The 14,429-nt window shown below is 40.1% G+C and overlaps 1 protein-coding gene across 1 annotated transcript; it reads left to right on the forward strand.

Annotated features, from left to right (window-relative positions):
- Positions 1-490: 490 nt before the first annotated feature.
- Positions 491-14,363, forward strand: LOC106082290 (uncharacterized). The gene is made up of 8 exons (XM_013244684.2): positions 491-592; positions 666-797; positions 4,346-4,505; positions 4,563-4,918; positions 5,286-5,416; positions 9,707-9,863; positions 9,930-10,043; positions 14,208-14,363. Exons 1-8 carry the CDS (start codon positions 491-493, stop codon positions 14,361-14,363), a joined length of 1,308 nt encoding a protein of 435 aa, XP_013100138.2.
- The last annotated feature ends 66 nt before the right edge of the window (positions 14,364-14,429 follow it).

The following is a 14,429-nucleotide window of genomic DNA, read 5'->3' on the forward strand; positions in this document are numbered from 1 at the left end:
ACAACATCTGCTGATAAAAATTGCCAAAGCTCCATTCAAGCATTTCTACATGCTTTGTGCACTGCTTCATTCGTGGATACGCTTAATCACCTTACATACATGCATTGGTTGAGGTTATCTTGTGTTTTTCATAGCAATTAGTTGGGAAAGTGAAAAACACTAACCTCGATAAGATTGTTGTCTGGTCTACACACACCATAAGGATGAAGTGTTCTATTTCTGCACCGTCTGCAAAGTGTTAAAGGACATGTGTAGGAATATGTTTACACCATTTTATCTCGAACACCCTATCTGGTAATGGTTTGTAAATCAACTATTCTTATCGGCCATCAATGGATATATGGAAAGCGTGGGAATTTGTCCAAGATGTTGATTTTAGGTGTATCCAAATAATTGTCATTTGAATGCAATGAAATTCAGTTTCTTGTGAGTTGCGAAATTGATCGGTTGCGAGCGGCTAAAAGTTAAACTTTGTAGTCTATTGCCTAAAATGGGCTATTGGTCGGAGTTGAGGGCATGGCTCTTAAAAGATCCTGCCAAATTGATACGTTACCTGGTGTTATTTGTTTGTTGTATTATTGTCATCGTTCAGGTATATAACTTATGCCACAAAGGTGATGCAGCTTGGTGTTATTAATTCATTGCTTTGTTGCTTCTTTATTCAGCTCTATGAATGTTTCTCAAAATTGGATAATCCACCTATTTCGACACATTCCTATTACAATTTAAATGACACCATTGAAATGCCAGCTGTTACCATATGCCGAGATCCTCCCTATAAGGAGGAGGAGTTGACTGTAAGTGCAATAGTCTGTAGAAAATAAATGATAAAATTTTAAGCAATACACTTCGAATTTGAATTTGAATTTAAAAAAAAATAAATAAACGGTTAATTATGGGCTGGTATTGAAAAACTGTAGCATAATTTTAGGAGCGTCAGCAAAAAATTAAATAAATCCTAGCCAATGTTGCCACTTAACAAAAAAGAATAGGGATTTGTCAAAATGATAGATACACCACACCTTAAAAGCCGCCTTCTTCTTTTTTATTAAAAGTTAATATTAAAAGGACATTTTGGTGATTGTTGATATTTATCGAAACCAGCCCATATTTCTGTGGGGGCCTCCCCCCATTTAAAAGCAATAAAATTAGCAAATTTTGTGGAAAACAATGTAGTTTTTATAATTGTGGGGGGTGACTAAAACTTTTCTGGGGGTGCTTAATTAACAATTGTTAGCAAATATAGCACATCTACTTTTATATTTTGTAATAACACTAAGCAAACTTCACATTTTACCAAAATATGCTGGTGGTTAAACATATTATGGGAGAGTTTTCCTATATGTCTTTTTTATGGCAAATAACACTTTTGTGAGGATTTCCACAATAAGGGTAACAATGTTTTGTGAAAAATTTTCACAGTGCACGATTCAATACCTATCAAGCGGAGCAACAGCGAGAGCCCATGCCGTTGTCTGGCGTTCGACGCTTTCAATATAACTTCCAACAGATGCACAGAATCATGTGTATACCGTGGGAGTAGTGTAATTGTGTATACAAAAAATCTGCCATTGTACAAAAACACATGTATTGGGAAAAGTACAGCTAATAGACAGAGTTGTCGAGCGTGGTTAATGTGGTATTTATATCATAGAGGCGTTTTCGCAATAAATTCGGTATATACACAACATACCAATATACGGCCCTTGAAGCCTTCACACCTAATATGGTACGAAACGCGTAGTGTGTGTTGCGATCTCTGGCTTTCCTTTTCAAGGGTCTCTGGAAGGCATTAATCCAGCGTGTTAGATCTACGAACGATCCGTAGAGCGAATATAGATTCGGATCATTACGTTGTTGCAGCAAAGGTTCGCACCCGTTTAAACATGGCGAGAAAAGTACTAGCTGACACTGCACCGAAGCTCGATATTGAAAAGCTTCAGATGGCAGCGGCATACTCCACTCGACTGACCCAACTGCTTCATGAAAGCACTCCTTGTTCCGATGATATAATAGCGCAGTGGCAAACTATTGCCCACGCCATGGAAGATGCCGTGAAATCCGTACTTGGGTACCGGAAGCTTCCCCCAAGAAACTAGTACGACCAGTCGTGTCGAGATACTACTGAAGCCAAGAATGCGGCATAGAGAGCAACCCTGCAATCAGTAGCAACGCGCCAGATGAAGGAGAGGTATCGGGGGAAAAGGAAAGAGGAGAAACGTCTATTCCGTACCAAGAAAAAGGAAATGGAAAGATGTGAGTGTAAACAAATTTAGATGTACAGGAGTCAGAATGAAGTACGGAAATTTTACCAAAGAATTAAACATCAAACCGATGGCCTTGGTGCAGGCACATCCTCCTGCAGAGACAAAGAAGAAAATCTGATAACTGATATGCTGAGGATTTGGAAAGAATATTTTACCAAGCTGCTAGTGTCCGATGTTGGCGGCGAAGAGGATACCGCAGAACCAATCAATGATGATGGTATAAAATTTTAAGCTCCTAATCAGAATGAGGTCCAAGTAGCAGTGACCCGACTGAAGAACAACAAGGCAGCAGGAGCCGACGGGTTACCCGTTGAACTATTTAAGACCGGAGGTGACACGTTGGTAAGCGCAGAAGATCGAGGTGCTTGGAGCGCTATTCTACGTTCGGCCAGTGGAACAAATGTTCTGTCATAGCCAATTAAAATAAAGTAAGTAAGACACAGTGCTGTTTGCTACCACCCAAACGATTCGCTGATCCATTTTGATCTTTTCTATCTATCAATGGTATGGATGTTGAGCAATCAGGTGTTGCCCGTCTTCCAATACCAAAGGAAGTTTCGAAAGTGCAACCAAGTTAAGCTGTGTAAGATATATTTGACTCCGGTTGATCTTCTTAATATCTTTACTACCGTCATCAGGCCGAAGACGGGATATAAGTCACATATGAATATGGGCAGGAGCTTCCAAAACATCCTTGGAACCTTGTCCAGAGGAGAACGATTATATTTATTGGTGGCAGTAGTGTATCCAACTCTATTGATTCCCTTGAGCATCGTCGGACGAGAGCTGCGTGACGCTGTTTTATCGATATCCGCATGGTATGTGTTCCACTTATATCCGTCTTCTCGATGTAATCGATGGGGCATGTAGTACAGAGATTATTCTTTTACCGAAACCAAAAGGTTACCCGACCACAGCAGTGTGTATCAAACAGAGATCCTTGCAATTAAGAAAATGGTGGAATGGCTAAGACATAATGTCATAACGACGATTGGTATAAATATCTTCTCAGACAGCCATTAAATCCGAACAAAAAAAATGCACCTGTTCTGGGTGCCGGACCACAGAGTTATCCCAGGGAATTGTAAAGCGACGAACTTGCGAGACTAGGAACTACCCTACACATTCCAGGGATACTGGAGTCTGTGGGTATGACGCTAGCGACATGTAAGCTAAATTTTCAGGACCAGGCCCGAAGGACAACGAATGATAGATGGTCACAACGATTTTTGAAGAAGCTGTGAAGACATCGAAGAAGAAGAGACTATAGAACACCTTCTGTGTGTGTGTCCCGTATTAGCAGTCAGAAGGAATTCCACTTTAGGTTCTCATTTCTTTGAGAGGTCGTTGAGGCAGAGGCATTGAGGTTAAGAATTACATTCCGTGCTTTAGACCGTACCGTTCTTAGTACGGCTATGATGCACGGTTTACTCATTTCTATAGAAGAAGAGACTATAGAACACCTTCTGTGTGTGTGTCCCGTATTAGCAGTCAGAAGGAATTCCACTTTAGGTTCTCATTTCTTTGAGAGGTCGTTGAGGCAGAGGCATTGAGGTTAGGAATTACATTCCGTGCTTTAGACCGTACTGTTCTTAGTACGGCTATGATGCACGGTTTACTCATTTCTTGAATGCACCTGGGTATTGTTTAGTATGTTTTTTGCGATGTCCACCAATCTATAACACCAAATAGCCTCATAGATCTGACAAATATACAATACATGACTAGCAGTTTACAGCTTCAAAGACTACCAAATGCTTTCTTACATATTTTTTGGCAGGAATTTAACATTCCATTAAGAAAAAACCTAGGTTTTAACGCTTTCTGTAAATCAAACCCAATTTCCTTCCAAGCTGGACGGATCCTCGCCTATAAAATTCCTTAGCGAAGAGCTGCATGAAGAACGTATACAACAGTTCTGGGAATCAACTCACTAACCGATAACTACTTCAACAATACTATATGTATTATATACAGCTATTTTTCAAAGGGGTGAATTCAGTACACCTCGTTAAGTTGCCGCTTTACTGACTTCAAGGAAATACAAATTAACTATTATTCATAAACTTTTTAAACAGGCCATTTCTGGAAATTCATGTAAACATCCCCAATACAATAGCTGTTGGAGCTCATATCCATATGGAGAAGTTCCAATTACGGAATTCTTCATGAATTCTACCTACAATCAAAGTGAAACTTTCTATAATAGACAATTCGGTCTTAATTCCTCGCCAAGCAGTAAGTGATCCCCATTCTGCCATTATCACATGCATTATAAATGGTTGTTTCCTACAGATGTTGAAATCACCAGCAGCATACAGTTCTTTGAGGGTCGCTGCCATACCATACGACCTAAGGTGCCATTGAAACGAGCTACCAGAGATTCCGGTTATTCCATAATGTTACGCCATCATGTACCAAAAAGTGAGGTGGAATCTGAAAACTATGTCACTCGCCCCGGTTGGCATCTGTACATACACGATCCTAGAGAAAACTTTACAGAGGTTAACATGAAGGCATCCGGACGTGTGGAATATGTTTTTGTCGATATCGATGAAGAAATTGAAATTAAACTGCAAAGTCAATATTTTTCAAATGTGGAGAAAAAATATCAATCATGTTCCAAGCAAGAAGGTTACAGTGCCCTTAAGGTGAGTAAAAAAGAGTGAATGTGTAATGTTCTTCGAACTTTTTTATTAAAGCTTAATAATTGGTTTTTAAAATCACCATTTTGAAAAATCAAAATAACATTTGATCCTTTAAAGTACAAAATTTTGTCTAAGGAAATTTCATCATGGTTGTAAGAATGTCCGTATGTCATATTAAGTTGAAGTTTTTCATTGGTCCCTCTTTTGTTCAGACGAAGCGTAAGTTTATTTTGAAATTTGGGAAAATTGCACCAAATTTCTATAAACCAGTTCGATATATGCGAATTTTTAAAGACCATATTTTGAATCTGAAGATTTGAGATTGACTATTAAATTGATTTCTTTCTTTTTATAAAAAATATAATTTCAGTGTGGCGAAGACTGTATTTTACAAGCAGTTGCCTCATACGCCAATTGCTCGGGACCTTGGATGCACAACGTTAGTATAGAGTCCTGTTCATCCTATAAGGCAGTGATGACTCTTATTGGTGAATACGAAAGGTAAGAGTATTTGTATATCCTCCAACTTAGGATGGGGGTATAATAATTTCGACATTCTGTTTGTAACTACTCGAAATATTCGTCTGAGACCCCATGAAGTATATATATTTTTGATCGTCGTAACATTTTATGCCAATCTAGCCATGTCCGTCCGTCAGTCCGTACGTCCGTCTGTCTGTCGAAAGCACGCTAACTTTCGAAGGAGTAAAGCTAGCCGCTTGAAATTTTGCACAAATACTTCTTATTAGTGTAGATCGGTTGGGATTGTAAATGGGCCATATAGGTCCATGTTTTGATATGCTGCCATATAAACCGATTTTGGGTCTTGACTTCTTGAGTCTCTAGAGGGCGCAATTCTGGTCCGATTCGACTGAAATTTTGCACGTGGTGTTTTGGTATCACTTCCAACAACTGCTCCAAGTATGATTCAAATCGGTCTATAACCTGATATAGCTGTCATATAAACCGTTCTTGGGTCTTGACTTCTTGAGCCTCTAGTGGGCGCAATTCTTATCCGATTTTAATGAATTTTTGCACGAAGTATTTTGTTACGATATCCAACAATTGTGCCAAGTATGGTTTAAATCGGTTCATAATCTGATATAGCTGTCATGTAAACAGATCTGGGGACTTGACTTCTTGAGCTTCTAGAGGGCGCAATTCCTATCCGATTTGGCTGAAATTTTGCATGACGTATTTCATTCTTTTTTTCAACAAATGTATCAAATAAGGTTCAAATCGGTTCATAACCTGATTTAGCTGCCATATAAACCGATCTGGAATCTTGACTTCTTGTGTCTGTAGAGGTCGCATTTATTACCCGATTGAAATTTTGTACGACGGATCCTCTCATGTCCATCAACATACGTGTTTATTATGGTCTGAATCGGTCTATTGCCTGATACAGCTCCCATATAAATCGATCTCTCTATTTTACTTCTTGAGCCCCCAAAGGCCGCAATTCTTCTTCGAATTGGCTGACATTTTACACAGGTCTCCAACATATAATTTAATTGTGGTCTAAACTGGACTATATCTTGATATCGCTCTAATAGCAGAGCAAATCTTTTCTTATATTCTGTTTTGCCTAAGAAGAGATGCCGGGAAAAGAACTCGACAAATGCGATCCATGGTGGAGGGTATATAAAATTCGGCCCGGCCGAACAAGTAAAAGCACGCTTTTACTTGTTCTTACTGATGAACGATTGTTGAAATATAATGTTTTCCATTATTTTGGCTTGTGCCACTGATTGTGAGTAGGAGAAGTAGGTGAGGTTTTGAATCATCGTTCACCAGAACACAACATCAACGGCAGTACAAATAAGGTCAGTGCCAGGCCAGTTTTGTCAATGGCCCTCTTCGCAGTTGGGTTTAGGTTTAGCATTAAATATATTGAATCAAATGGTATCCTTGTCAGTGCGCTTATGCGCACTTCGGATCCGACTAAGTATCGAACAGTACGCAGAACAAGTATTACTTATATGTTTTCAATTAAAAAATTAATTGAATCAATCATTTTTTTTAATTGAATCAGGATTTTTTACGCCCTGCACCACCACTGTGGTATAGGGTATTATAACTTTTTTGCATATATTTGCAACGCTTAGAAGGAGAAGAGGTAGACCCATCGATAAGTATACCGATCGGCTTAGAATCACTTCCTGATTCGATTGAGCTCTGTCCTTCTGTCTGTCTGTCCATATATTCTTGTAATCAAGGTACAGGTCGCATTTGTTGTCCGATTGTTATGCAATTTTGCTCAAGTCACTTTTTAAACCCACGACCATAGGATGGGGGTATACTTATCTAGTCATTTCGTTTGTAACACCTCGAAATATTGATCAAGGACCCCATAAAGTATATATCTTCTTCATCGTTCCGTCGTTCTGAAACGATCTGGCCATGTCCGTCCTTCTGTTCAAATCGCAATAGAGGTCGAACGCATAAAGCCAGCAGCTTGAAATTTTACACAGACACCTAATATTGATGTAAGTCGTTGGGGATTGCAAATGGGTCATATCTGTTAAGATTTGGACATAGCTCCCATATAAACCGATCTCCCGATTTGACTTCTTGAGCCCCTGGAAGCCGCAATGTTTGTCCAATTTGGCTGAAGGTTTGCACATAGTGTTCCATTATAACTTCCAACAACTGCGCTAAGTACGGTTCAAATCGGTCAAGAACCTGAAATAGCTCCCATATAAACTGATCTCCCGATTTGACTTATTGAGGCCCTGGAAGCCGCCATTTTTATCCGATTTAGCTGAACTTTCGCACATAGTGTTCCGTTATGGCTTTCAACAACTGTATTTAGTACGGTCTGAATCGGTCTATAACCAGATATAGCTCCCATATTTTAGCAGAATCCATGGTGGTGGGTTCCCAAGAACGGCCGAACTTACCGCGCTTTTACTTGTTTGATGTCATCCGATGTGAACTTTTAAAGCAATAGAAATCACAATTTTAATCCGATCTTTACATGATATGAGAAGCTTTTTTTGATGTCCCAATTTCATCAAAATCGGTTCAGATTTTAATATAGCTCCCATATATATCTTTCATCCGATGTGGTCTTTTAAGTCCACACTTGGTCCAATCTTTAAAGAATTAAGCATGAGCTGTTTTGTTTGGCGCCTTAATACTTGTGCGAAATTTCATCAAAATCGGGTCAGATTAAGATGCTCCCATTGCTCCCATATATATCTTTTATCCGATATATCCTATAAAGGCTTTAGAAGCCACTATGTTGACCCTATCTTTACAAAATTTTGCATGACGTGTTTTATTCGAAGCCTTAATAGTTGTGTAAAATTTCAACAAAATCGGTTCAGACTTAGACATAGCTCCCATATATATATTTTATCCGTTATGACATTTAAAGGCTGTAGAAGCCACAATTTTGGCCCGATCTTGACAAAATTTAGCATGACGCGTTTCATTTTACTTGCCAATGAGTGTGTCAAGTTTCATCAAAATCATCAAACCCAGTGCATGACACGCGATTTAAATCCCCAACTTTTGCCAATGGCCCTCTTGCAGGTGTATAGGGCAAGAGTTGCCTCTCTTGCCCTCTCCAAAATGTTGGATTTGAAATTCTATTTCCTGTCAAGCACAACACCCAGATATTTTGCGCTTTCAGTAAATAGAACATTCTCTCTTTCCCAGGAGACAGGTGCCACTATAGATAACTTGTATCTCCTGCATAAAAGAACTACTACTGTCTTGCACGGATTTACACCCAGAACACTTTTGGTAGCCCACTTTGGAATTTTGCGCGGGTCTTGAAATTTTGCACAATATCTCAATAACACCTCAGCTCCTCATTTAAATTTCAAAGATATATCTCTACCCCTTCTCACACGGCATATATTTAACTGGTTTTTTTCTATTTTCTCCCACTGAGCGTTGTTCGCTGGAGAGTTCCTGGCACACTTGTGTCAACGAGTAGTTCGTGTGTTCCCTCATTAGATATTGTCCATGCATTTTCTGACTTCTGAATATATCCCACCGTAATAGGTCTCAAGGATAGGATCTACCTAAGCCTAGAGGCCTCAGATGTATCCTCCACGTAGCTGCAGAATTTCACCCAGGATTTGTTCTGAGCCTTTCTCAGCATACCCTTGTATTTTCTTAGCTCAGCCTTATAGATGTCCCTATCGATGTGATGCCCATGTGGCTTGGCTCTGTTGAAGAGTTTTCTGCAGTCCTTTCTTAGACCAAACAGTTCCGAGGTCCACCATGGCGGTAAATGTTTGCCCCTTGGCTAGGACTAGGACATGCTGACAAAAGCGAGTTATTCAGGGTCTAAAGTCAGTCTATATCCTCCGCAGTTTCCACTTCCTATACCGGTCTAAAAGCGATATTCCTACAGAATGTGGGCCGAAATCTAACCCAATCTGCCTTTCTTCTGTTTAGGGACCACTTCTGCAGTATTTTCCCCAAGGCTGATACTTATATACCGGTGATCAGAGAAGCTATGAACATCCAACACTTCCCAGTCGCATATGCTTCCGCTTACATCTTCAGAGGTTGGTTAGGTTAGGGCAGAGGTTAGTATATCCGCATATGATGCTGTACGTCTGGGTTCGAGTTCTGTCGAGTAGCAGGAAAGCCACTTCTTTATTTAAGGTAAGGTAATAGTGGCTTTTCCCTTCTGACTTGCTCATATTTTGTAGCGACAGCCCAATGGTTGGTGGGGTTCGAACCCACAATCCCCGCATCGTATAAAGGTGTATTGGGTTAGGTAAGGTATATTAATTTAACAAAAATGTTTCCCTTTTATATTTTCAGAGTTTATGCCAGCGATGATGAACCAGAATGCGATTGTCTACAGCCATGCGAATCTAGATTATTCTCCACTTATATTCAAAATCGAAAAGAATTCACGAAAAATATGGGTGAACCCACAACACAGATTTATATTTACTATACAACAAAGTTGATATCGGTACGCATATAAAAATCGGACATGATTTTATAGCCAATATAAGTCATATAAATTCTATTTATTTAGATGATGGAAGAACGTCCTAACTATGACACAACTCAATTTATAGCCGATGTTGGTGGTTCCCTAGGCTTTCTTTTGGGACTTTCGGTTTTGGGTTTAATAGGCATTTTGGAGCATGTAAGTGAGCCTTATTCTAAAAGTAATTTATTGTCTATTTTTATACCCTCCACCATAGGACGAAATATGCGTCTAAGACCCCATAAAGTATATATATTCTTGACCGTCATCACATGTCCGTCCGTCTGTCTGTCGAAAGCACGTTAACTTTTGAAAGAGCAAAGCTAGGCGCTTGAAATTTTCCACAAAAATATAATAATATAATATTTTGCACATGACGTTGAGGAATGACTTCCAACAATTGTGCTAAGTATGGTCTAAATCAGTCCATAAACTGATATTGCAGCCACATAAACCGATCTCCCGATTCAACTTCTTGAGCTTCTAGAGGACGCAATTATTATCCAATTTGGTTGAAATTTTGCATACATCGTTTTGGCATGACTTCCTACAACTGTACCAAGTATGGTCTCAATCGATTGATAACCTGATATAGCTGCCATATAAGCCGATCTCCCAATTTGACACTCTGAGCCATTGAAGGGCGCATTTTTACTCGATTTGCCTGAAATTTTAGAGGTTGGCAGCTATGACTTCTAACAACCACCGTAGGCCACCGTAGCGCAGAGGTTAGCATGTCCGCCTATGACGCTGAACGCCTAGGTTCGAATCCTGGCGAGACCATCAAAAAAAATTTTCAGCGGTGGTTTCCCCCTCCTAATGCTGGCAACATTTGTGAGGTACTATATCATGTAAAAATCCTCTCCAAAGAGGTGTCGCATTGCGGCACGCCGTTCGGACTCGGCTGTGAAGAGGGGTCCCTTGTCATTGAGCTTAAAACTTGAATCGGACTGCACTCATTGATTTGTGAGGAGTTTGCCCCCGTTCCTTTGTGGAATGTTCATGGGCAAAATTTGTTTGTTTTTTGTCTAACAACCATGACAGGTGGGCGAATTTAACGCACCTCGTTTCCTCAATAAGACGATTTCCATATCTGACAAGGTCAGATACTTAGGTGTGATCTTGGACAGGAAACTGAATTGGAAGTGTCACATTCAAGAGCGTACTTAGTAGGCTCACAGATGTTGGGCAATATGTAGACGGGCCGTAGGTTCGAAATGGGACCTGAATCCGAGGATAGTCCACTGGATCTACAGGAGCGTGATTAGACTAATACTTACTTCCGCCTCAGTAGTTTGGTGGACTGCTGTGGAGAAAAAGTACAACATTAGGACCATACAACAGGTTCAGAGAACTTGTTGACTTGTCATAGGCGGAACGATGAGGACCACGCCAACTAAGGTACTGGAGACTATTCTAGATATCCGAACCATTGACATAGAGATTAAGAGTGAGGCAGCCACTGCGGCCATGAGACTTAAGGCGATGGGAGAATGGATTAGGGATGGGATCAGCTCATTCCATCGCGGTATAATCGAGGCGACGATAGGAAACCCGGACAGAAGGAAAGAGATTTCCGATCGGATACCTGAGATGAACCTTAATGTCTGTGCGAGGCACTGCTGCCATCGGCACAGTCTTGGATTGACGGAACCCTAGTATTGCCATCTGAAATATCATGTTACACGGATGGATCAAAGCTAGAGGACAGAATGGGCCTGGGGGTCTACATTAAGAGCCCAGGGACTGAGATCTGTCTTAGACTGCCTGACGATAATACGGTCCTGCAGGAGGATATCCGGGCGATCACGGAATGCGTGAAGTGGTGTGGTGCTAACGTGAGAACATCGAGGGTGAACATCTTTACCGAACATCATCACGAACAGTCCTGCAGTATAAAAGGAGATGAACGACTTCTCTGAGGATGGCAAAATACGCATGGTTTGGGTGCCGGGCCATAACGATGTAAGGGGAAAGGGCAGACGATTTGGCGGTGAAGGCCAGAGGACTACCATCAATAAACTTGGTTAACCCGAAGCCCGCATAGCACATATGTAAAATCGGTGCGGCAAGTGCTGGCGTGTGTACAGCATGTGGGGAAGATGATGAGACATTGGAGCATTTCCTTTGTCATTGCCCGGCTTTCGCGTCTAACAGATACCGGCACTTAGGGGGGGACACTATACCACACATGACCAACATAGGGGAGTGGCATGGAAAACAATTAAGGATTTTGTAAGTAGCACGAAATTCTTTACTAAGATTTTCTTTTTCGAGATTACTTTTCTTTGTATTTAGAGCGCACAACAAGCCGATTACTGGCTTAGGTGTATGTCCATAGTGGAGTGGGGCGGATTAATATATGCACCCTCTTTTCAATCTAACTTAACAGCCATGACAAGTATGGTTCATATCGGTCAATAACTTGATGTAGCTCATCTCAATTTGTGTTTGTTTGTTTGTGTGTTCCTTATAGACTCAGAAACGGCTGAACCGATTTTCTTGAAATTTTCACAGATGTTACATAATGATCCCGTGGTGAAAATAGGGTACTACACTTTTTGATATCTGAAGGGGGGGCGGACCCCTCTTACCCTAATTTTCAGAAACGTTAGATCTCGGAGATGGGTGGTGCGATGTAAGCGAAATTTTGTGTGCTCTCTTATGGTAAACTACAAACAAAATTTAGCGCCCCACCCCAATACCTACCAAATATATATATACACTAATCACGACAATATGGGACTCGAATGAAAGGTATTTACGATTAGAAAACGTATCTGATATCCAATTGTCGGACCAAGTGTTTGGGGGACAACGCCAATCCCCAAAACACCCCCAAATCGGACATATTTACCCACCATGACAATAAGGGACGAATCTGATAGCTATATGTGGGACCAAGATTCTGGGGGTACACCCCTTCCCCAAACCGCCCACCAAACAGGTCTTATTACTGACCATGGCAATATGGGACTCAAATAAAAGGTATTTGCAAGTAAAATATGAATCTGATATCCAAATATGGGACCAAGTTTCTGGGGGTCCACCCCTTCCCCAAAACAGGAAGGGTGATATGGGGCTTAAAAGTTTGTATTTTAGACTAGAACACTTATCTGATATATATTTTCAAATCCAAGTCACTGAGTGGCCGCCCATCCCCCAAAACACCCCTCAAACCGGTCATGTTTGCCGGCTATGGAAAAATGGGGCTCTAATGAAAAGTATTTGGGAGTAGACCATGAATTTGATATTAACATTCGGGATCAACTGGCTAGGGGACGTCCTATCACCATAAAAAGCACCAAATAATAAACGAATTTGATATCCAATTTTGGGGCCAATGACAATATGGGGTTCAAATAAATGATATATAGATATATGAGAATAGATATATTTTGAGTAGGCTCATATATATATATATATATTCAGGTCTTAGTATTTGGGGGACCACCCCACTCCCCAAAACACCCCTAAATCAGGCATATTTACCGACCATGTCAATGTGGGGCTTAAATGAAAGGTATTGAGGGATAGAGCAAGAATTGATACCCACTTCTGGGACCAATTTTCTGGCGACCTTCATCTTTCCCAAAATACCCAGAAGCAGCAATTTTCAGGTAAAGGGATTTGGGAGTAGAATACGAATTTGATATCCAAATGTAGGACCATGTATTTAGGGCATCACACCTTCCCCAAAACACCCTCCAAAGGTTAAAAATTTTTCGACCATGCCAATATCTGGTTCAAATGAAAGGTATTTGAGATTAGAAAACGAATTTGATAACCTACTTTGAGGCCAAGCGTTTGGGGGACGCCTCATCCTGTAAATTCCCCTTAAACCAATGCCAATATAGGGTTTAAATAAATGGCATTTGAGAGAAGAGCACGATGCTGATATTTTTTCAGAGCCAAGTGTCTGGGGGACCACCTCACCTCCGAAAACACCCCTAAATCAGACATCATGAGAATATCGGGCTGAAATAAAGTATGTTAAGAATGGAGTGCACCTTATATCCAAACTTAAATTCGTAGACCAATAAAGATCATATGGAATTCAGATAAAGGCACTTAAATAGTTAAACTGTTCGTCAAGCGATATACTATTTTCGTAGCATGGTATTTCACTAAAAACTCTTTAATTGCCGAAATTGAATATTCAAAGGAAAATTTTGCCCCGGTTCAGCTAGTATATATATAATGAAAAAGTCATTCAAAGAACTTTAAAAATGTCATCCATGGTGGAGGTTATATAAGATTCGGCCCGGCCGAACTTAGCACGCTTTTACTTTTTCTTTATCTTCTTATTGGTTTTTTCATTAGTTAACCCTCTTCTTGTGTGGCGGTGTCATTAAAAAGATCCAAAGCAAACATGAAAAACGTTTAAAAATCAATGAAGATCTTGATAAAAACTCGGAGAAGAGTGACGAAACGGTTGATATTGCCACAATATATAAAGAAAAGCTTGATGTACTATAAGAAAAATTTTGATATAATACAATAAATAAAGAAAATAAAAATATAGTGTATAGAAACTAAAGTGAT

This window comes from Stomoxys calcitrans, chromosome 3 (genome assembly GCF_963082655.1).
Source record: "Stomoxys calcitrans chromosome 3, idStoCalc2.1, whole genome shotgun sequence".
Classification (NCBI taxonomy): Eukaryota; Metazoa; Arthropoda; class Insecta; order Diptera; family Muscidae; genus Stomoxys; species Stomoxys calcitrans.

Bases quoted from the DNA above. Each gene is read 5' to 3' on its own strand.
- LOC106082290 (XM_013244684.2), top strand. From the start codon at position 491: ATGGGCTATTGGTCGGAGTTGAGGGCATGGCTCTTAAAAGATCCTGCC. The intron at 4,506-4,562 runs GTAAGTGATCCC...TGTTTCCTACAG, and splicing joins TCTTAATTCCTCGCCAAGCA to ATGTTGAAATCACCAGCAGC. The intron at 10,044-14,207 runs GTAAGTGAGCCT...TTTTTTCATTAG, and splicing joins TAATAGGCATTTTGGAGCAT to TTAACCCTCTTCTTGTGTGG.